At 45.9% G+C, this 21,952-nt stretch overlaps 2 protein-coding genes across 10 annotated transcripts in view; one reads left to right on the forward strand and one right to left on the reverse strand.

Annotated features, from left to right (window-relative positions):
• MYO9A (myosin IXA) overlaps nt 1-11,922 on the forward strand; it is a 283,068-nt gene extending 271,146 nt beyond the window's left edge. For all 9 annotated transcript variants that reach the window (XM_047735391.1, XM_047735390.1, XM_047735387.1 and 6 more), the window contains 3 exons: nt 3,334-3,536; nt 5,542-5,684; nt 7,129-11,922. In XM_047735391.1, the coding sequence (XP_047591347.1) occupies nt 3,334-3,536; nt 5,542-5,684; nt 7,129-7,592 (810 nt within the window). In that variant the 3' untranslated portion in view covers nt 7,593-11,922. The remainder of the gene's footprint in view (nt 1-3,333; nt 3,537-5,541; nt 5,685-7,128) is intronic.
• A 4,373-nt stretch (nt 11,923-16,295) lies between these two features.
• Nucleotides 16,296-21,480, reverse strand: NR2E3 (nuclear receptor subfamily 2 group E member 3). Its single transcript, XM_047739168.1, has 8 exons — nt 21,396-21,480; nt 20,766-20,892; nt 20,474-20,577; nt 20,132-20,380; nt 19,870-20,045; nt 18,766-19,012; nt 18,406-18,511; nt 16,296-16,428 (listed from the first exon to the last, which is right to left on the reverse strand). The coding sequence occupies exons 1-8, from the start codon at nt 21,475-21,477 to the stop codon at nt 16,296-16,298; spliced, it is 1,224 nt and encodes a 407-aa protein (XP_047595124.1). The 5' UTR covers nt 21,478-21,480.
• Between the last annotated feature and the right edge of the window lie 472 nt (nt 21,481-21,952).

Below are 21,952 nucleotides of genomic sequence, written 5' to 3' on the forward strand. Positions count from 1 at the left end.
CCCTTATTGTTGGATAGATGATTTGAAAATATCTTCTCACAGTCAGTAGATTGCCTTTTTTGTATTGTTGCTGGTTTCCTTTACTATACAGAGGCTTTTTATTTTGATGTAGTCCTAGTATTTATTTATTTTTGCTTTTGTTTTCCTTACCTTAGGAGATATATCTAGGAAAATGTTGCCATGGCCAGTGTCAGAGAAATTATTATCTGTGTTCTGTTCTAGGAGTTTTTATGGTTTCAGATCTCACATTTAGGTCTTTAATACATTTTGAGTTAATTTTTTGTGTCTGATGTGAGAAAGTGGTCAGGTCATTCTTTTGCATATAACTGTCTAGTTACCCCAGCACCATTTGCTGAAGAGACAGTCTTTCCCCTGTCATATATTTTTGCTTCCTTTGTTGTAAATTAATTGACCATATAAGCATGGGTCTATTTCTGGACTCTGTTATGTTCCATTGATCTTTGTGTCTGTTTTTGTACAAGTACCATACTGTTTTTTATTACTACAGCTTTGTAGTATCTTGAAATCTGGAATTCTGATACCTCCAATTTTGTTCTTCTTTCTCAAGATAGCTTTGGCTATTCAGGGTCTTTAATGATTCCCAAATTTTAGTATTTGTTTTAGTTATTTGAAAAATGCTGTTGCTATTTTGAGAGAGATTGCATTGAATCTGTAGATTGCTTTGGGTAATATGGACATTTAGCAATATTAATTCTTCCAATCCATGAGCATGAATATATTTTCCAGTTGTTTGTGTCATCTTCAGTTTCTTTCATCAGTATTATGTAGTTTTTGGAGTACAGGTCTTTCACCTCTTTGGTTAAGTTTATTCACAGGTAGTTTATTCTTTTAGGTGCTATTGAAAATGGAATTGTGTTCTTAATTTCTCTTTCTGCTACTTCATTATTAGTATCTAGAATTTTAACTGAATATTTTTGAATATTAATTTTGTATCCTTGTTGCAGGTATACTTTTTTTCTGACTACTTTTAAGATTATCTCTTACCTTGGAGTGCCTGGGTGGCTTGGTTAGGCATCCTGACTCTGGATTTCATGATCTCAGGGTCAAGCCCTATCTCAGACTCCATGCTCATCACAGACAGAGTCGCTTGTCTGTCTCCCTTTGCTCCTCCCCACAGCTCATGCTCTTACTTTCTCAGTCTGTCATAAATAAATCTTAAGATTATCTCGTGCACTGTTATTTTAGCAGTTGTTTCTATGTGTGGACTTCTTTCTGTTATCTTCCTTAGAGTTTGAATGCTTTCTTCAGTCAGTAGGTTGATATATTTAATTGGTTTTGAAAAATGCTCTGTCATTATCTCTTTAGTATTCTATAGGATCTCTCTCCTCTTCTGGTATTCTTTCTACGTATGGTTGATCTTTTTATTTTGTCCTTTCTAACTTTTTACCTTCTTTTCCTAATTTTTTCAGGAAGAAAATTATTTTCTGCTTGATTCTTTGTTTTCTTCTGCCTTAACTTCCAGTCTACCATTTCAACTCTGTCTTTCTATCTCCTTCAGCATGGTTATTTTAAGTCTGTCTGATAGCCACAGTATCTGGAGTCATTGAAAGTTTCTGGGTTTTGTTGTTTTCACTAGTTTTCATTTACATTGTCTTGTCTCCTTTTGTGCTTAGTTACCTTTGATTATGTGTCATACATAGTATTTGAAAAACTATTTGTAGAAGTATTTTGAGGACTGAGAGGACATGATTTTCCTCCAAAGTGTGTTTTCTTTTTTTTTTTTTTGTCAGGTTCTTAGGCCCCCCCCCCCCGCCCCCCACCTTGCCATCTGGGGTTACTTTAATCCGGTTTTAGGACTTAAATTTTCAGAACCATTCAAATGACTTGAAGCTAGGCTACAGTGTCCACAAAGACTTTTATTTCAGCTTACCTTGTTTAGGATGCAAACCTAGGGAATCTCAGGTGTCAGGCATGGAGTTTTACCAGGCAACAGTCCTACCCTTTGTGCATCTGGACTCGTTTTTATTTCTCCCCCAGGATTGGCAAACTTTTTTCTATAAAGGACCAGAGAGTAAATATTTTAGGCTTTGTGTAACCATACGGTCTTTGATGCAACAATCAGTGCTGCAGCTGTTTTTCGGAAGAGCTAGACAATGTGTGAATTAATGAGCATGAATGTATTTCTGTAAAGATTTATTTTCAAAATCAGGCACAAGGCCAGATATGGCCCAAAGCCATAGTTTGCTAACCCCTGCTGTAGTCTGTCAGAAACTCTGCTCAGATTCTCAGCTACATCTTCTTAAATTTAGATTAGCCCTGAATGCCGAACTAGCCTCTCTTTTGTTTGCTTTTGTTAACTAGCTCTCTGGTGCCTTCAAGAATATTTTGGTTTTGGTTTTGGTTTTTTAAGATTTTATTTATTTATTTATTTGACAGAGAAAGAGAGATCACAAGTAGGCAGAGCAGCAGGCAGAAAGAGAGAGGGAAGCAGGCTCCCTGCCAAGCAGAGAGCCTGATGCAGGGCTCAATCCCAGGACCCTGAGATGATGACCTGAGCTGAAGGCAGAGGCTTAACCCACTAAACCACCCAGGCGCCCCTATTTGGGGTTTTTTATGTTTGGTCCAGGTGCTCTCAGAAGGAGGTTTAATCTGAAATACCTAGTCTGCTATTATCAGAAGCTAAAGTCATATACAAGGTAACTAAATTAAAAGCAATGAGATTCCCCCCCCCCCCCGCCCTAATCTCAAAAAGGGAATTTCTTGAGCTGCTGTCAGAGAATCTCTCTCACAAGCATCCCGTAATATATAAATGACTTTTTTTTTTTAAATGAAACTGACTTTTCAGGACATGTTTCTTTAGCCTTCCTAGAGAGATTGTGCATTCCAAGGTTAAAGTTACAGAGCAGCATTGTCTTTCAGACCTTTGTGGATGGAAATGTTCTGTATCTTGCACTATACAGTATGGTAGCCACTAGCCTCCCGTGACAATTGAGCACTTGAAATGTGACTAGTATGAATACAGCACTAAAATTTACATTTATTTAATTTTAACTAAATTCAAATAGCCAGGTATGGATACTTGTTTGGAGTGGACAAAGCTTATATTAAGTGAAGAATCTCTCCTCTCAGGGCATAATGTGTTCCCACAGTGCCACCTACCAAAGTATCCATTTTCTAGTTCTCCTGCAAGAAATACTTAATCTAAATTTGTTTGATGGACAGTATCTTCTAAATATCTGAGGGCTTGCAGAATGTTTCCATTTATTCCTACCATTTACCTGGTTTGATGGAAGTACACTTGCTCTTCTGAACAGGCTGCATACACCTAATGTAGTCACTCAATTTACTGCTAACACATATTTTTCTTTGCAGGGAAAGGGGCGACTTCGTCGAGGAAACTATCCAAGTCCATCCTCTCCTGTTGTGGTCCGGTTGCCCTCCATGTCTGATGTCCCAGAAGAGACCTTGACTAGTGAAGCCACAGTGGAGACTGACATCACAGAACAACAGCAAGCAGCCATGCAGCAAGAGGAGAGGGTACTGACTGAGCAGATTGAGAACCTACAGAAAGAGAAGTAAGTTTCCAGGAGGAAAGGGAGCCACCAGTCGTTACCTGTTCTCATTTTCTGCATTCTGTGCTCTCTTGGTTTTTCCTTTTTTATTAAATCTCCCCTATGTACCAAGCACTGTATCCGGTAATACAGGAGATGCAAAGATGAAAAAGACATGTTGCCTGGACTCAGGTAAGAGCGTGAAGAGTTGTCACCTCAGTGAGGGAAGCTCCATGAGCAGGGTGTACCTGAAGCTTCTTGAGTGACAGTGCTGGTGACTGTGATAAGGTGTGTCAGTCTTAGCCAGGTTTCTGAACAGGTCTGAGATCAGCCTCATTGAACAGGTTGGTCTTTAAAAGGAGGAGTAAGGATTCCTAGGCTAAGACAAAAGTGCCTTTCAAGAATGGGCGTCATTCAGAACTCCCTAAAGTGGGACACCTTGGTGGCTCAGTCAGTTAAGTGTCTGACTTCAGCTTGAGTCCTGTATAGGGCTCCTTGCTGGGTGGGGAGCCTGCTTCTCCCTATGCCAGATGCTCTCCCTCCTTGTGTTTGCTTTCTCTGTCTGACAAATAAATAAATGAAATCTTAAAAACAAAACAAAAAAGAGAACTAAAGGTTATTATCTGAAGATCAGTATAGCCATGGGGCCACCAACTGGATGGTCAGGGTAAGGCAGCAATTCTAGTGCGTGCTGGGATACTAGGTGGGGAAATTGGTGGCAATTTAGGAGAGAGGCAGATAGTCAACTCTCTGCCCTCTACCATCACTAGAGCAAGGTTAAGTAACAATAACACTACATCTTGGGGATAGTACAGACATGCTATGGTTCTTTTTGAGGGTACTGTGTATCGGTTCTTGTTGACAAAAAAGGCTCGAAAGTTTTAAGGGGATTTTTGTTTCTGAGTTCCAGGATCTCAGGTCTAAGAGATTGATCCATTAGGAGACATCTGAGTCTGTTAAAATAGGTTTTGCCTGTCAGGAGTGACTCTAGAATTTTGGTAAGCTAAAAAAAAGCAGCTGGGACTCAGCTGTACAGGACACGATAAGGCAGAGGTTGTGCACCTTGACCAGGGGCTAGCTATCTAATTTGAAAAGAAGACCTCACTCAGCTTTGATGAAAATGTCACTGGAGAATATAGTTTGAGCTAGGTAGAGTGGAAGCAGAGCTAAGAAGGCTCTGAAAGAAAGGAGATTTGATGAGAAAGGGAGTAAGAATTGGAAGGATAAGGAAATTGTGGAAGTTTGGGACTCAGAGCTAGTATATTTCCAGGTAGTGACAAACTCTAAGATCTGCACATTGGAGAAATTGCCCACGTAATGTGAAGGAAAGATTGTTAGAAGTAGCAGACACAAGGACACTTTAGTGTGAGAGTACTGAGGTGAGCTTTTACGAAGATGTTTATTGACAGATCAGGTGACATCAAGTAGTAGCGAGAAAGCAAGATTAGGAACCAAGTCCAAGACTTGAGGGAACAAGGGGCACAACTGAAAGGTAGGTTGGATGCCTGATGAAGAGGAGTAGAGAATGCTTGAGTGGAGGTGGCATAAGAGGCAAAGGACAGAAAAGACCAATGATGTTTTACTTCATCGTTAGTGCCAGTTGATGGAAAACAGTTAAAGAGCTAGAAGGAATTTCAGAGATTATCTCATGTCATCTCTTTGTTTTGTGGATGAGGGGGCTGAGGTCCAGGGAGAGGAAAGTACTTTGCCAGTGCATTCATATGAGTGTAGAGTGAGTTTAGAACCCTGATTTCCTGGTTATCAGCACAGAGTTCATTTTACCAAAATATCTTACAGCTGCAGCATCTTTTCCCCCCACTCACTCTTTGCTCTGTTATAGGTCCTAGACTATGTTTGTATCCTCCATCATTACTGTGGCTTACGGGTCTTTATCACCATTTTGGATGGGAACAGTAGGAAATGTGACTGTTTTGCTACTTGAATTTCTTTCATCGTAAGTCTTTTTTTCCTGTTGTCTTCCTTCCTCCTCTTATCAAACACTGGTGGATTTCTTGATTATATCTTACAGGGAGGAGCTAACATTTGAGATGCTTGTACTGGAACCCCGTGCTTCTGATGATGAAACCCTTGAGTCTGAGGCCTCCATTGGGACTGCTGATAGCTCAGAAAATTTGAATATTGAGTCTGAAGGTGCCATCTCTGAGAAATCAGGTAAATGAACATATTAGACCAAAGAATCCAGATTTGTTTTGCAAGGGAGGAATAAGGATTCCCAGGCTAAAACAAAATTCCTTTCAAGAATGCCTGACCTTATGGGAGAAGGTGACAAAGTCCTAAGGAATTCAAATATACTGATCTTTGTGAAGCTTCCATTATATATTGTTCATCAGACCCAACATTTAATGTAATGCAGTTTTTTGTCAACTTAATGTTTTCTTCTCTGTTTACCACAGAGAAAACCCAACAATTACAACACATGTTGTCTTACTGATCCATGATCCATGTTCTAAGGGTGATTGATAGGAGTTGGGCCCTGCTGAGAGATGGGCTTATACCAAAAGAGGTATTTAACTACGTGGCATGTCTCAGGGAGACATAGAATTACTACATATACTGGCAGTATTTTATTTTTTAATTTTATTATGTTGTATTAGTTACCATCGTTGGTTTTTTGTTTTGTTTTTGTTTTGTTTTGTTTTTATATTTATTTGCCAGAGAGAGAGAGAGAGCGCACACACAAGCAGGCAGAGAGGCAGGCAGAGGCAGCAAGAGAAGCAGGCTCCCCGCCAAGCAAGGAGCCGGATGTGGGACTTGATCCCAGAACCCCGGGATCATGACCTGAGCCGAAGGCAGCGGCTTAACCAACTGAGCCACCCAGGCGTCCCCATCATTAGTTTTTGATATAGTGTTCCATGATTCATTGTTTGCATACAACACCCAGTGCTCCATGCAATACATGCCCTACTTAATACCCATCACTGCGCTAAACCATCCCCCACCCCGCCTCCCCTCTGAAACCCTTCGTTTTTTCCCCCAGAGTCCATAGTCTCTCATGGTTCATCTCCCCCTCTGATTTCCTCCCCTTCATTTTTCTCTTCCTTCTCCTAATGTCCTCCATGCTATTCCTTATGTTCCACATATGAGTGAAACCATACGGTAATTGTCTTTCTCTGCTTGACTTATTTCACTTAGCATAATCCCCTCCGGTTCCATCCATGTTGATGCAAATGGTGGGTATTCATCCTTTCTGATGGCTGAGTCTCCCACATTAATAAAATCATGAATGAAAGGGGAGAGATCACGACTAACACCAAGGAAATAGAAACGTTTATTAGAAATTATTACCAGCAACCACATGCCAACAAATTAAGCAACCTGGAGGAAATGGATGACTTCCTGGCAGTATTTTAAATGATAGTGACAGTTGTTGGCCTTTCCTAATGGCGTAGTCGAACTCCAGACTTCTTGGGGTTCTTAAATGATATGTTTAGAAATGGGAAACTTCTCAGGTTATGGCTGTGAACAGAGTAGGTCAGCCTGGACGCTTCAGACCTCAGCCCACCCATCACACGGGAATGGTGAAACCTATTATTATGGGATGATTTGCTTTAGAGGAAATTGTCACTTAGAGCTTTGATCTCTTCTTTTGAATTAGAGAGAAGCTTGGTCCTTAGCTCCCTGAAGGCAGCTGGCAAATCTGAACCTTCAAGCAAGTTACGAAAGCAGCTAAAAAGGCAGCAAGACTCTTTGGATTCAGTAGACTCTTCATTCTCTACTTTATGTTCATCTAACACTGCATCATCTCATGGGACCAGAAAACGATTTCAGATTTATTCTAAATCTCCTTTCTACCGAGCTGCCTCAGCTGGCGAGGCCCTGGGAGTGGAAGGGCCATTCGGTCAGACCAAATCCCTGGAAGACAGGCCTCAGTTCATCAGCAGAGGAACCTTCAACCCTGAAAAGGGCAAACAGAAATTAAAGAATGTGAAAAACTCACCTCAGAAAACCAAAGAGACCCCAGAGGGGACAGTTGTGACTGGCCGCAGGAAAGCTGTGGACCCAGACTCCAGCTCCACCCAACAGCTAGCTCTCTTTGGAAATAATGAGTTTATGGTCTGAACTGGCAGCTGTGTGTCCCTTCATGGCTACAGAGTGGTAAACACATCTCAGCTTTGGGGCCTCTTCTCATCCCCTCGTCCACAATAGTCCAACCTAATTGTGGTCCTGCCTCTTGCCCAAGCATACAACCAAGAACTTGTGTGCTAATTTCCTGGGCCTCCTGCAGAAACAGAAAGGCCTCTGTGAAGCCTGCTGGGGATGGTGCCAGCTGTGCCTTGGCTGCTGTATTTGACTGGGGAGTTCACTAAACAGAGCCACCGGGGGCCTGGGGATTTGGGTCAGTTGTGGAGATCTTCCTAGTTGCCTCTCCTCCATCCTCTTTTCCTTCCCAGAGGTGGGTGTTGAACTGGGGGGAACATGGTGGGCCTGAGGGAACCACTGATTTTTGACATTTGAAGAAAACATATAAATCTTTCTTAACCGTGAAAGCAAAAGCCTTTGGGTTTATTTTGGGATAGTTAGGAGCTGGGGTAGAATATAATTTTTTTCCAAGGATTTATAAACAAAAAGCTTAAGCCCTCTATTTTAAGATTTTTGAGAAATACTCCATGTTATATTCTGGGGAAAGTAAAAATGTAATTGTTTCCATGAAGCCATCAGAGCATGTCTCAGACATCTGGTTACATGATGAAGAAGAGAGTACATGTTTTGTTTTTTGATGATGTTCAGTGTCATAATAATGCCGGTTTCACTCCTGGTTAGTTTCTGCCAAATATATTGCATGGGCTGAAGTTTCAGTTTTCCTACTGTACTCAGACTTCCTGGTCCTAGGATTAGGTTCCTCTAATTTTTTTAAAGTATCTCAGAGACGTGGTGATCCCTAAATAAGAGGGTCTCATCCTAATCCACCCAGGCTTTCCTCTTTGTATAGATTAATAAGCTGAAGATCACGTACGAACCTGTTCATCTGCTGGTGGATTTCCACCACAAACTCAGACAAGTAATGTGACCGTCTAATCACTTCTCCTAAAACATTCATACACAACACTGCATGAATAAGTGTTAACAGAAAGCTGCCAAAAAAAATAAAAAAGTTTTCAATATAACCATCTAACGATTACCTTCTTTTCCTCAGACCATCAGTATTAAATAGATGAAAAAATAAATCAAGGACTACTTGAAGCTATTTTTGTTAATATTCTGGTTACTGAAGTTTACTGTAAATATATATGTATAGTATGCATATTTCTTTTTAACCTTATGCTTCCCTCCTCCTGGTGGAATTTCTTCCCACAGATTAAGGGCCATTGGGTAGGGGTGAGAGCCACTATCCCAGGGTTGAGGGAAAAACCAGACCATCTTTTTCACCACTGGGTGTCTCCCTACACCTGAGCTATAATAGCATTTTAAGCTTCTTAGCATTTGTGGGATTAGAAATCTGTTTTTGCTATTTATAATATATGGAAGATGAAACATGATACTCTTTCTTGAGATAAGTATGTGAAAATGTTTATTTTTAAAGTTACTAAACGCATCTTGTCTAACTACCACGTGCACTGTTCTGAAAAAGAGCCTTTACCATCTGTAACCTGAATTTTGGTTATTCTTTCTTTTCATACTTCGATTTGAAGTTGTGGAAATGTTAAGACTTTGTTAGGGCAGATTCTCTCCTGTTACACAACACTGAACCTCATGTCACTGCCTCAGTGGTTATTGTCAAGCCCCAGAGGTCAGGCTTAGAACATCATTCTGAGTGGCAGCTAAAGGTAGCAGGAGTCTTACCTCTCCCTGGTTTGGTTTCAGAAATGAGCTAGGGAAAGGAATCTTTTTAAATCTCCAGAATGATGATGGTTGTGAGTAAGTGTTAGATTTTATATCCCGCAAACATCTGCCACCTTATTCATGCTGAGGAATAATAAATGTTAAAGCCTTTTAAAAATCGAACTTTGGAGAATCTCTTAGAGGAAAGCCCAACCCCTCAGCATGGTCAGGTCCCAGTGGGACTTCTGGGGCCCCAGGGCCCCAAGCCAGGCTACGCAGGCTGTTTCAGTATTCCTGGGGGAGTAGTGTCCTGCTGGGCATGGACTACTACTCTTTACTTGCTCCAGAACATTGATTAAATACCATATGAGAAAGAGATGACCCTTGTTGGATAGTTTCCTTTGGCTCCAAGGAACGGCTTAGAGAACACATCTTGGCATATGTTCTCCCTTCTAAATTTTTGCAGATTTTCTTTGTTTGTTTGCAAAATAAGTTTTTGGCAGTTGGAAAAAAAAAATTACTCCTATAGGCCACTTTATAAGAACTAGGCAATGGATGTTAAGAGACTTTATATTTCTCAGGGACCTGAAACCTGAATTTGGATAAAATTAAATAAAAAATACTTGTTTTTTGGTTGCTAGATTTGTGGATTTCTAGTCATTTAACAAAGTGCCAGAATGGAGGGTTGTGGGGGCGGGGAGAGATCCGCACAATCCTAAGAATGAAGAGCAAGTGTGGGACCCTCCCTTTGAAGGAAAGAAAGCTTTGCTTCTCATAGGATAACAAATACTGTTGGCCTAACAAAGAGATGAAGCCATAACTCCTAAAAACTGTCAGAACCAAGTGCTGTATCTTCTTCCATATGGTCTTAACTGGTCCTCTCTGTGGTTAAAGTTATGTCACCACAAAGTGATGATGTATTATAATCATTTACAATGAAGATGTGTAACCTTCATATACATCGCAGCTGCGCTGCCCATTGCTTCTGCTTTGCTTTTCTTTGATCTCACATGCTACAGACAAAAATCCCTGTGTGGCAGCAATGGGGCAGCCCCACATTTGGAGCCCATACTCCAAAATACGGAGGTATTCTGTTCGTATCACACATTCCACCCCAAACAAAGCCTGGATTTGCACTTCTCCACATTAAAGCCAGCTATCCCTTATCATGGAAAATGAAATAGAAGCAGAGAAGTATCATTTTAAGGTTACATTGTGTATCATAAGTGAAGCAAATTTGTTTAAACAGCAAGGATCAGGGAGGTGACGTACTTAGTTTGTAACGCACTTCCTGCCATTTTAATTCCTTTGCTACTCTGGGCTTCTAGAAACACAAAGGGGAGATACAGAGTTCTCAGTACGGGCCTTGAAGAGACAGAGGGACCTGAAGTCAGGGAATGGGATACCAGAGCCCCTACCTTCTCACACTTTGGAAACCAGCTGCAGCTCTTACTCTGCTGCTGGGAGGTTAGTGGAGACTTCTGTGTTCTTGACAGAGGGTGGTTTTCACTGTCAAAGACAGAGGAGAGAAGAGGGGGTCCCAGAAGCATGCTGAAAAGAGGAAGCCCAGCAAGGTTCTGCAGGCCCACTTCAGTGACTCTGGGCCATGTTGGGTTTTTTTGTTTTTGTATTTTTAAACTATAACTAACGAATGTGTACCTTTCACAAGCACTTTGGTGAGCTAGAGAAGAAATTCTCAGGATGTGTTCAAAGCTAAGAGAGTTTTAATTTTAAAAAGAAACATAGTTCAGATGGTTTTCCTCATCGTCCTCTCCTCTTTTTTCCTCCTTGGTGGGGGAGCTAGGCAATGGGCATGCATCGTTCTGTGTTGACAAATGCATTATGTCTATCCATAATTTTGTGACAGTTCCCCAGCACTGTCCCCCCAGTAACACAATGCCGGCCTTGGTAGTAAGTCCTTGGCATTTGAGGGAGTCCTCAGTCTTTCTGTGCCCCTCATATAATTTTTACCACTTTTTTTCTGGAACCACTCCCACATTTGATTTGGTGTTAAAAGGTAACAGCAAAATAATGATTGTGGAGGTGGATCTATTAGGTCTTATCGGTCTCTTGGTTAAAAGTGTTTTCAAAAAAGCCACACGAAGGCACCTATCCCCTTGCTATTCATTTATAATTAATACCTATTATCAACCCTCTTAGGTCATATAAAAGTTGGCACCTTTTGAACCAAGTAATTGCATTTACTAGAGGAAATGTGTGGATTACAAATTAGTATTGTATTATTTTAATAGATTCAAAGTAATTTATAAGTATGCTGAGTGTAAATTTTTAAAAGACTATGTATTGTAAAAGGACATATCCTGTGAAATATAATATCATTTTACTGTTTAACAGAATAATTCTATAAAAAGAATGATTTATCTCACCCACAGAACTGATTACATTCCTGATGCAATCAACAGGCACTTTGTAATTTCCTTTTGGGTTGGTTTTTTGGTTGTTGTTTTTTTGTTTTTGTTTTTGTTTTCTGTTGTTGTTGGAGCGGGGGGAGCAAAACATCATCTGTAGAAAGTGCAGTTTGTGTCACTCCGAATATGCACTGTACAGCTACACAAAAGCAGCTTGATGAACAAATCACTCCATGGCTCATTAAAGAACAAAGCTTCCAGAAGCAGCAATATGTGTGGTTTGTTTTCTGACCATCCTGGCTCCCACCCCAACTCACTCCAATCCCACTCCAAGGAATAGCAGTGATTTTTGTTAAGCTGATTTTTCTTTTAAGGAAAGGGCTGAGCCCCAAAGTTTACAAAGTGCAGAAGCAGTAATTATGGGAACTCAGCTGAATTCAAGTGAAAGTGAGATTCGAGATACTCGTTTTATGTAATAGATGCTAACTGCCAGGTGTTAAGACTTTCTTTAATCAGCCTAGAGCTAGGTGGACAGTGAAGACAGTAAGTCTACGGTTAGGATCCTCACCAAAGAGACTGAAGAAGTAGCAACATGTGCTAGTAGAGGCCCAGGAATTAATTCATCCCTAGGTTGTCATTTTCTTTCTGCCACTATGCTGATTGACTTTGGGAAAGTCAATAGCCATTTCTGGGTGTTAGTTTTCCCATCTGGAAATGAGCTCTCTTCCTCAGGTTTACTTCTCTGTATAACTCCCACTGACTCTTGGGTCTCAGCATAAAAGGCAGTTATTTCCTCTTCCCCCTTCAGCTGGATTAGATGTGTTCTCAACAGTGCCCAGTATTCATGGCATCAAAAAACTGTTTGGGGGGCATCTGGGTGACTCTGTTGAGCATCTGCCTCTGGCTCAGGTCATGATCAGAGGGTCCTGAGATTGAGCCCCATGTCTGAGCTCCCTGCTCAGCAGGAAACCTGCTTCTCCCTCTCCCTCTGCTGCTCCCCCCCCATAGGATTGTGCACTCACTCACACTCTCTGTGTCACATAAATAACAACTGTTTGATAAAAGCTTTCTGAGGCAAGAAATGCGCTATCTTGCTGACTCTTAGATCTCCAGCACCTAATGAAAGGTGCCCTTGCTTAAATATTGAATGAGAAGGTTGAATGAGATCGGAGGTTCCCAAATGCCAAACTAGGTCTCAGGTGAAATGGAAAGTTACTCAGTTTTTAAAATCCCGAGATCATCTTCCCATTTTTTTTTTTTGCATTGTTTACATTTTTGCATTAAATTAATGTCAAAGCGATAAGGGTAGTGAATTATTTCTTCAGGTTTCCTAAATTGGCCAAGTAAAACACAGAAATGCCTGTGGTAACCAAATCAACAAACCTTCCCAATGCTTCTTGGCATCTTTGGGTCTTTGTCTGCATTTCCTACCATCAAATAGTCCCTTAGGGTGGAAGAGGACGACTGTCTCACAAATCTGAAAATTGCAGTTGAAAAGAAAGGCCCAGATAGGTCCACAGAGACTGTCTCTGTGTGCTTTATAAGCAAAGACATTTCTGGCTTTAAGGGCAAAAAAACTTTCACAGTATCCCCTCTCCTAGCAACAACCCCAAATGCAATGTTACCCATTTAAATGTCAACGGGACCAATTTACAGCAAAATATTGAATAAATCCTGAGATCAACTGACTCTGTATCATATTAGGAAAACAAGAGCCACTCAGTGTATTTCAGGTGAGGAGGACATAATACAGGAAGTAGGGGATTAATAATACACACTGGAAGAACTGGAGAAACCCAGATCCGGGAAGCTCCCACAGAAGGTCGAGAAAGCCAACAGAGAACTAAGCCAAAAGATCCAAAGAGCTTTCTGGAAGCTACTGCAATTCAAAGAAGGCTGCCTGAAATCTCTACCTTCCCACACAGCTGATTGCAACTGCCTCCAGACAGCAATGACTTCCTCGTTGACCTTCCAAGGCTCGAGTGTGAGTGCCTGCCTTCCATGAAGGAGCCACAGGGGGAAGAGGATCACAGGAAATGTAGTTCCCGGCATCTCTGCAGTGAGGACAAGACCTTAGAAGGGGGTGGTATCGATGCCTGGTTGACAGCAGCTAATCCAGGCCAGAAATGTGCCATCTTGCCTGTGTACCTTGTCTATTTCTCCAAGACTTTCTCCTGGAGATCCTAAACAATCTCCCCTGGTACAGAATTGCTGTGCTCACACATCCCAGACCAGTACCAGCACATGAACTTCAGTGGGCCACTCTGCACACCTGTGTCCTGAGATGCATGACTATAGAGGAGATAGATGTCCAGGGCCTATCTGGCCCTATTGCAGCCTTCTTTCTTGCTACAGTGCCTTTGCTCAGGCTTTCTATATGCAGGCCTTTCAACCTTATGGATGAAAACTCTTGATAGGGAACTGGATAGTATAATGGCATTATAGACATTAGATGGCTCGAATAACGGGCAAATCTAGTGCTTTTAGAAGATCAAGAATATGGGGCACCTGGGTGACACAGTCGGTTGGGGGTCCGACTCTTGATTTTGGCTCCAGTCGTGGTCTCAAGGTCATGGGATCGAGCCCTGCATCAGGCTCTCTGCTGGGCATGGAGACTGCTTAGGATTCTCCCTCTCTCTCCCTCTTCCTCTGCCACCCATCCCCGCTCTATCTGTATCTATATACCTATATCTGTATATAAAGAAGATAAAGAATAGTTTAAGTGCTCAAGTGGAAAGGGCTCAAGCTGGACCATACTTGCCATACTCTTTCCTCCTCAGGCACCAACCCAGCTAGTGTCATTTCTAGAGCAGAGTGTCCTGAACCACATCCTTCCATCAAGGCCCGATATCTCTGTGAGCTGGGAGAATTCATACATAGGCCAAAGGGCAAGACACCCCTAGGATTTCAGATTCCTCACATGACCTTCTACTTTTGATTTCAAGCATTTCTTCTTGGAGGACAGGAAATGCAACAGAATCGTTCAGCCATTCCAGGGGCGGGGGACTCTGCGGGGTGGGGGATGGCAGTGCCAGAGTTAGGGGGAGTTAAGTAGAGTCACACCAGGGTTCAGGTTCTCTCCAAGCCTCAGTTTTTTTCACTTATCATTGGGGGTGACTGGTCCAGTCCCAGAGCTAATCCAAGTATTGAATAACAATACCCATTCAGCACTCCATTCACTGCCTGGGTTATCCTCAGGTCCCACACACGTTCACTTTCTTGCTTTACTATTATCTCCTAGGTCTTTTGGGTCTGCCTTTGCAAAGGAGGAGGTTTGTCTGAGATTCTCTCCATAAGGACTTAAGAAGTAATAGAGATTCCCCTTCTAAGAAAAGTGCCTGTAGCTGCCTGGCATTGAGTTGGATGTGTTTATAGAAGGGTAAGGAAGGACAGGAAGGGAAACACTGAGACAGCCTGTGGGTTTTCCAGGGGGCCGGACCCCGTCTGGAGAGAGGCGGGTTTTGACTCCTGTGGGAGATTTTGAAGCTGGGCTTGACTCGTTGCCCCTGGACTTTGCCATGACATGGAAACCAGGTAGAACACAAGAGCCCGTGCTCATTCCTTCAGTGTCTTTCAATGGAGAGCCTTTTTTTTTTTTTTTTAAAGATTTTATTTATTTATTTGACAGACAGAGATCACAAGTAGGCAGAGAGGTAGGCAGAGAGAGAGAGGAGGAAGCAGGCTCCCCACTGAGCAGAGAGCCCGATGTGGGGCTCGATCCCAGCACCCTGGGATCATGACCTGAGCTGAAGGCAGAGGATTTAATCCAGGCGCCCCTCAATGGAGAGCCTTTAACACATTTGTTTTTTGGTTTTATTTTTTCCCCACTTTATTGAGTATAATACAGTAAAATGCACAACTTTATTGAGTATAATACAGTAAAATGTATGAATTCTCCCAGCTCACAGAGAGTGCGCGGCTCAATTTTTAGGAATGAGTAAATTTGAAACCACCACCTAGGTTAACATCAAGAACATTTCTAGCCACCAGAGGGCTCCTCTGGGCCCCTTCCCAACCACCCCACCTCCCAACCCCGGAGGCAAACACGATTCCAGCTTCTGCCACCTGGTTTGTCTGGCCTGTCCACGAATTTTGTATAAGCAGAAGCTGTGCTTGGCAAAGTTCTTTCATTCCACCTTTATGTCTGTGACATTCATCCACGTTGTCACATGTATTGGCCATTCATTCTTGATTGCTGCTTTCCATTAAATGAATCTACCACAACTTATTAATTCATCCTACCGCCCATGTATAGTTAGGGGCTCTTCTGAATAAAGCTGCTGTGAATTTTTTTTTAAGATTTTATTTATTTACTTGATAGAGACACAGTGAGAAAGGGAACACAAGCAGAAGGAGTGGGAGAGGGAGAAGCAGGCTCCCCACTGAGCAGGGAGCCCGAAGCAGGGCTCAATCCCAGGACCCCGGGATCATGACCTGAGCCGAAGGCAGATGCTTAACGACTGAGCCACCCAGGCACCCCCTGCTGTGAACATTTTTAATCATATCTTTTGGTGGACATTTCTGCTTGGTACACATACCTACAGGGGGAATTGCTGGGTCACAGGACAGGTGAATGAGTGGCTTCAGTAGGCTGTTTTCCAGAGTAGTTGCACCCATTTTACAGCCACCTCCCTCAGTTTTTGAACATATCACAAAGGAGCTTTTCCATTGGAGTATTCCCTATGGTCTTGCGGAAAAAGAGGAGCTCAACTCGTTCAGAAGTGATAAACCTCAAAGACGGGAGAAGCAGGAGCAACTTCCCAAACCTGAACAGGAGAGAGGACACCATCAGTTTTGTGTGTATGTTTTGTTTTGTTTTGTTTTGTTTTGTTTTAATTTATTTGACAGAGAATGACATCACAAGTAGGCAGAGAGGCAGGCAGAGAGGTAGGCAGAGAAGCAGGCTCCCTGCTGAGCAGAGAGCCCGATGTGGGGCTCCATCTCAGGACCCTGAGATCATGACCTGAGCCGAAGGCAGAGGCTTAAACCACTGAGCCACCCAGGCGTCTACCATCAGTTTTATTACCAGCTTCTGAGCATAAATCATGTAGTCAGTGGGATAAAAATAGAAAATAAATACTGTTTATTATGTGCAAAGATTATAAGTTATATTAATGTTATATAAAATGTGCTAATCATATATATGATTATTAGGATAATTATGAGATGTATAATTGAATAAGAATCTAAATTCTGCTCCGTGAGCCCCCTAGAGTAGCCATTAGTGAAAGTGTTCTGAAGTGGAAGTGTAATTTTTGTGGATGAGAGAGATATAAAAAAAATTTTTTAAAAAGGGCTCAAGTCGACTCTTGATCTCAGCTCAGGTCTTGATCTCAAGGTCATGAGTTCAAGCCCCACCTTGCAATCCACACTAGGTGTGGAGCCAAATGAGTGAATGAATGAATGAATTAATCAATCAATCAATCAATCAATCAAACCATTTGCTAATCAAGGGTCCCCAGTGCAGAGAAAGTAGGTGAAACCCCAAAAGAGAGATGGGAGGGATCAGCAGAGGTCAGTGCTCAACTTCAAGGAGGCCACTTCAAAGTGGGCCAGCTCCACACTCAACTACCACCGTGGAGGTGTGTGGGAGGCCTTCCCTCATCTCCCAGTTATTTGCAGGACTTTTTTTTTTTTTTTTCCAACCCAAGGGCTTTATTTCTTTTGCAAGTGCCAAGTGGGTGGGACAGAGAAGTTGTGCACCTCTCACTTGTTCCTTCCTGCTTGTTTTTCTGAGCTAGAGGAGTTTCAGAAAGAAGTAACTAGAAAGTCAAGTAGAGAAACTGTTTTTCAAACTGCAGGAATTCATCCCCTAGTGAGTGTGAAATTAAATTTAGTGAGTAACCACAGGCCACGCTCTCAACCTCTCTGTGGCTACCGCCCCCAAACCCAGCCATGGGCGGGCTCTCATCCATGCGTGTGGCTTAGGCAAGTGCACCCCTAGGAGATGCTCCCCTGCAGCTCCAACAGACCTGATCATGTTCCCTCAAAACCACATCTTCCTCCTGACTTTCCTTTTTATTTCTTGACTCCCGCTTCTCCCAAATAGCACATCCTCTTTTGCTCCTTACATCCATCCAAGGGCCAAGTCAGACGCATTCTAACTCCTGGAGGCCCCTGCAACTGTCCTCTCCCTTCCATTCCCTATAGCCACTCCCAGAGAGCAGGACCCCAGGGACTCCCCTGGAGGGTGGCAGTGTGTGCTTCCCTCCCTGATCGTGTACTCTGGACTCACTCCGGCTCTCTGTACAACACCCTCCTGCTCAAAAACCCACAGTGGCTCCCCTCTGCCTACCAAATCACATATGGCCTTCAGCTGGCATTCAAAGTCCTGGACAGGCCGGCCCACGAACACTGTCCTAGCTTAGTCTCCCACTTTCTCACTGGCAGCAATCTGTTACACCTTCCAGACTGGCCTCCTGTCCTAGGTATCTGTAGAAATACATAGAGACATAGGTGTCTGAGCCCTCACTATCTGATGGGGTGGTCCTCAGCTGGAGTGGGGTCACCGTGCTGGGCATCCAGGGGAGGCAGCAACTTTGTCTTCTGCTCATTTTGGTCCCCACTCCTGGAACCTACTCCTGGAACCTGGCACACAGGGGATGCTGGATTCATGCTTGGTTGAAGTCAGACCTTCGGGCCATCTAATCAGTGACACCAGAGACAGTGTCAAAGAGGTGGGGGTTAGGGGAGGGTAAAGAGGCGAAGGGACAGACGGACAGGAAGGCTCGTGCTCAGGTCACCTCACGGGCTGGCTGGGGTGGTGCGCCTTGCTGTGCTGGCTCAGCATCACTTGGGACTGGTCCTGCAAGGCCTCCACGTGCTCAGGATCCTTCAGGCCCCGAGTTTCTGGAGAGATGCACGGGCAGTGAGCTCTTCTCCCAGCGCGCCCTGCCCGCCCCCATCGCAGTCAGCCAGCGCCCTCAGGAGGGGTGAGGCCAGCCCTGCACCTCGCTCCTCCTGCTCCCCAAGGAAGAAGTCTGCATGCCCCGGGCCTATGTGGGGTAGTAGAGGCAGAAGGAGAGGCAGAAGGAAATCACTGGAATTCCCATTCTTTAACCCCCAACCACATTTCCGTAAGGCTTGGGCAAAGACTCAGCAACCTGGTTTGAAGAGGACCAGGGCCTTCATGCAGGCGAACTCTGTGGGGTCCACCGCCAGCGCTCGGAACCTTGAGATTGTCTCCAGCAGGATGCGACTCTCGGCGCCGACCAGTGCCAACCGGCCCTGTGAGCTGCCGGCAGTGGGGGCCTGAGGCGGCGCCAGCAGAGGGCAGCTGTCCAGAGGCAGAGACCATTGTATGGCCCCGAGAAGGAAAAGTTCACTCCATGCCTCCTCCAGCAGAATCACCTGTGCTCAAAGAAAGAGTGAGCATGATGGCTGAGATGCAACATCTGTGGCTCAGGCTGAGCCTCCACTACCTTCTCCGGGGCCCTAGGAAAGGAAGGGCTGGTCCTGGATGCCCAGACCATCTCCTGACCTCCGTCTGACATTGACCCAGGGGCCCCGGGGCTCTGAGATTTGGTATGATCTGGTCCAAATGCCTAGGCTCCAAGACACTCTATGCATTCCCTCCCGAGCCTCAACTGGAACGTTTAGGAAAGCCTAGAGCCGTGGAAGTTCGGCAGCCACAGGGACAGTCCCCACGGGCGTCCGAAGCTGAGCGTGCTCAGGAGACTCAGCCTGACCTCTGAGCTGCTCTATCCAAGGCACTGGCCAAGGGTTGAGACCGTCCGTGCGCCTCTCTTCCTGGGTTTATCATGACAGATAAGCTCAGAGGGAAGTCCTACAGGTGAAGAGGCTAGGTGGGAACTCGAGCCCTGAAGTCACAGTCATCTGAGCTCCTAGAGAGCACCAGAGTCTCCCATGTGCACAACTGAGGGAGTGCAGACTGCCCTGTCACACCTGGAGCAGAGGTACTCCAGGAGGAGAGAAGACCCAGGGGGTCACAGGCACTACCTTCAAATCCCTGTGTGGCCCTAGCCAACATCATCCCCAAGAGACCAATCTCCCCTCTGCCCAGAGATGGGCGCGCCCCCAGTGGTCACATCCCTGAGACATGGATCCCTGACCAACACTGACTCAGAGACATGCGCCTCCCAACTGTCGCCAGCCCCGAGCTCCGGACACCTCCTATCATCGCCTGCATGGGGGTGTATGCACTCCCAACCCAGCTGAATCAAGTGCATCCCCCAATACACACATACCTGATCGCGGAAGGGCAGGTTGGAGAACACAGGCAGGTTCTTGGCCCACTTGACAGCCATAAAGAGAAGGCGAGCCGATGTCTCATGGATGCTGTCCAGGCCACAGGGTGATGAGGAGGAGTATGGGGACGAGGGAAACTCGGGATCATTGCTGGTGACATCAATATTCTCATCGGCTGTTGGAGAAGGGGATGAGGACATCAACCCCTAGTCTGTGGCAGGGACAGGGGCTGCTCAGGGCCCCAGTTGCCCTCCTACTTACCGTCCTCTGGCTCCAGCTTAGCACATGTTTCAGCTGTGATAAGGCTGGTCAAGAAGTGGTGGTGCCCGGGCGGGGTGAGGGCCCCAGGGCCCAGGGCTCTGGCTGCAGAAACAGGCGTGGGGTCCCGCGGGCTGGGCCCTGCCGGGGCCAGGAGGGGCACCAGGGGCTCCAGCCGGGGCTCCGCGTCTGACTCCATGCCGGCCAGGCGGACCTGGGCCGTGCTTCGTGGCTGGCGTTCATTCTGCACAGCTGGGGAGGCAGGAACGGTCAGGACCACCCCTCCTCGGTCTTGGACCCCTGTCTCTTCGGTCACTCCTCTCTGGGTCGGGGGCCCCGACTCACCGTCCTGGTTCATGCCCTCCTGCAAGCACTTCTTCAGCCGGCAGGCCTGGCACTGGTTCCTGTGGGCCTTGTCCACCGGGCACATCCCTGCCCCCACCTGGCACCTGCCGGCAGAAGGGTGCCCACCCTGTTGTCAGCGTCCCACCCATCCAGGCCCAGGACCGTGGGGTTTGGACATGTTTGGCCCAACCCCTTCTTCCCTGAGCATCCTGCACCCCTCCCGGGGTCCCGCGGGGGCCGGGGGGGGGGGGGGGCGGGGCCATTGCGGGCGGGGATCCTGCCCTCCCCCCACCGGTAGATGAGCCTCCGCCGCACACTCCGCTTGAAGAAGCCGCTGCAACCGTTGCAGGCGTAGATGCCGTAGTGCTTCCCGCTGCTGCTGTCTCCACACACACGACACTGCAGCGACGGGCCCACGCCTAAGGGGCAGGTGCCGGGCTGGGTCACTCCCCCTTTGCAGCGAGCCCTTCCCCCCACCCAGTCCCTTTCCCAATCCCCACATACAGTACACACACCCTGGCCTCTCATCCAGACACCCCACCCTGCCACCCTCCCCCAGTCAGCTTCTGCCCTCCCTCCACTTTGCAACCCAGGTCCACTCTCTACGCCTGCCTGCTCTCCCATGCCCCCTTCCTGGCTGCAGGTGACCTCAGGCTCCTCATCCCACAGAAACCTCCAGGACCACACACCCCTGGGGAGCTCTGAGGCCAGACCAGGAAGAATGCTTCTCTCTTTCTTTTCCCATCAATTCAGCTGTCCCATCCTGGCTCTGCTGACCCCTGCGTTTCTAGGATTCTGAGTATGCTGGCCTGGTCCCTCACTCTTGGCCACAGCCCTCGGAGCTCCTTAAACGGTCCCTGCCAAACTTGGGTCCACACTGCACTCCCCGAGGGCCCAGACCCTACCTCCAGGAAAGCCCTACCTGCTGGCTGGTCTCCCAGGCCCCATCTGCCCGGAGACTCCTTCCTGGTAGCAGCCACAGTGGCTGGCCCAGCCGCAGCCATGCCGGAGCTCGTGCTAGGGCAGTGGGCCCAGAGCTAGCGCGTCCCAGGGCAGCTTTCACCTTCCTTCCGGAGGGAGGCCTCCCGCGTGGGCCCAGCCTCAGCCTTTCTCTTTGGACCTCTGTCCCTCTCTTGATGCTTCTGTCTCCTACTTCTCCTTCTCCCCCTCCATGGCCCTGGTGGTCTCCCTCCCTCCCAAGCCTCTCCTGTCTGTCTCCCTGTCTCCTGTCTCTCCGTCTGTCCGAACTGAGAGCTGCCCCAACTTCCCCTCACAGCAGCGGCTCTGGCTCTAGGAGATTTCTCCCAGGGCAGTGCTGGACGCAGCTTATGATCCTCTTAATCTTTACTGTCTCCACAGGGGATCAACCAGCCACACCTGCAGTGTTACCAAGGTGCCCCCGGGGCCCGTTGGTCCCGCTGCTCCCCCTCACCACCACCCCCGAGCTGCCCAGTGTCCCCGGTCCCCTCTGCTCTGTGC

The sequence above is a fragment of the Lutra lutra genome, chromosome 7, assembly GCF_902655055.1.
Source record: "Lutra lutra chromosome 7, mLutLut1.2, whole genome shotgun sequence".
Taxonomy (NCBI): Eukaryota; Metazoa; Chordata; class Mammalia; order Carnivora; family Mustelidae; genus Lutra; species Lutra lutra.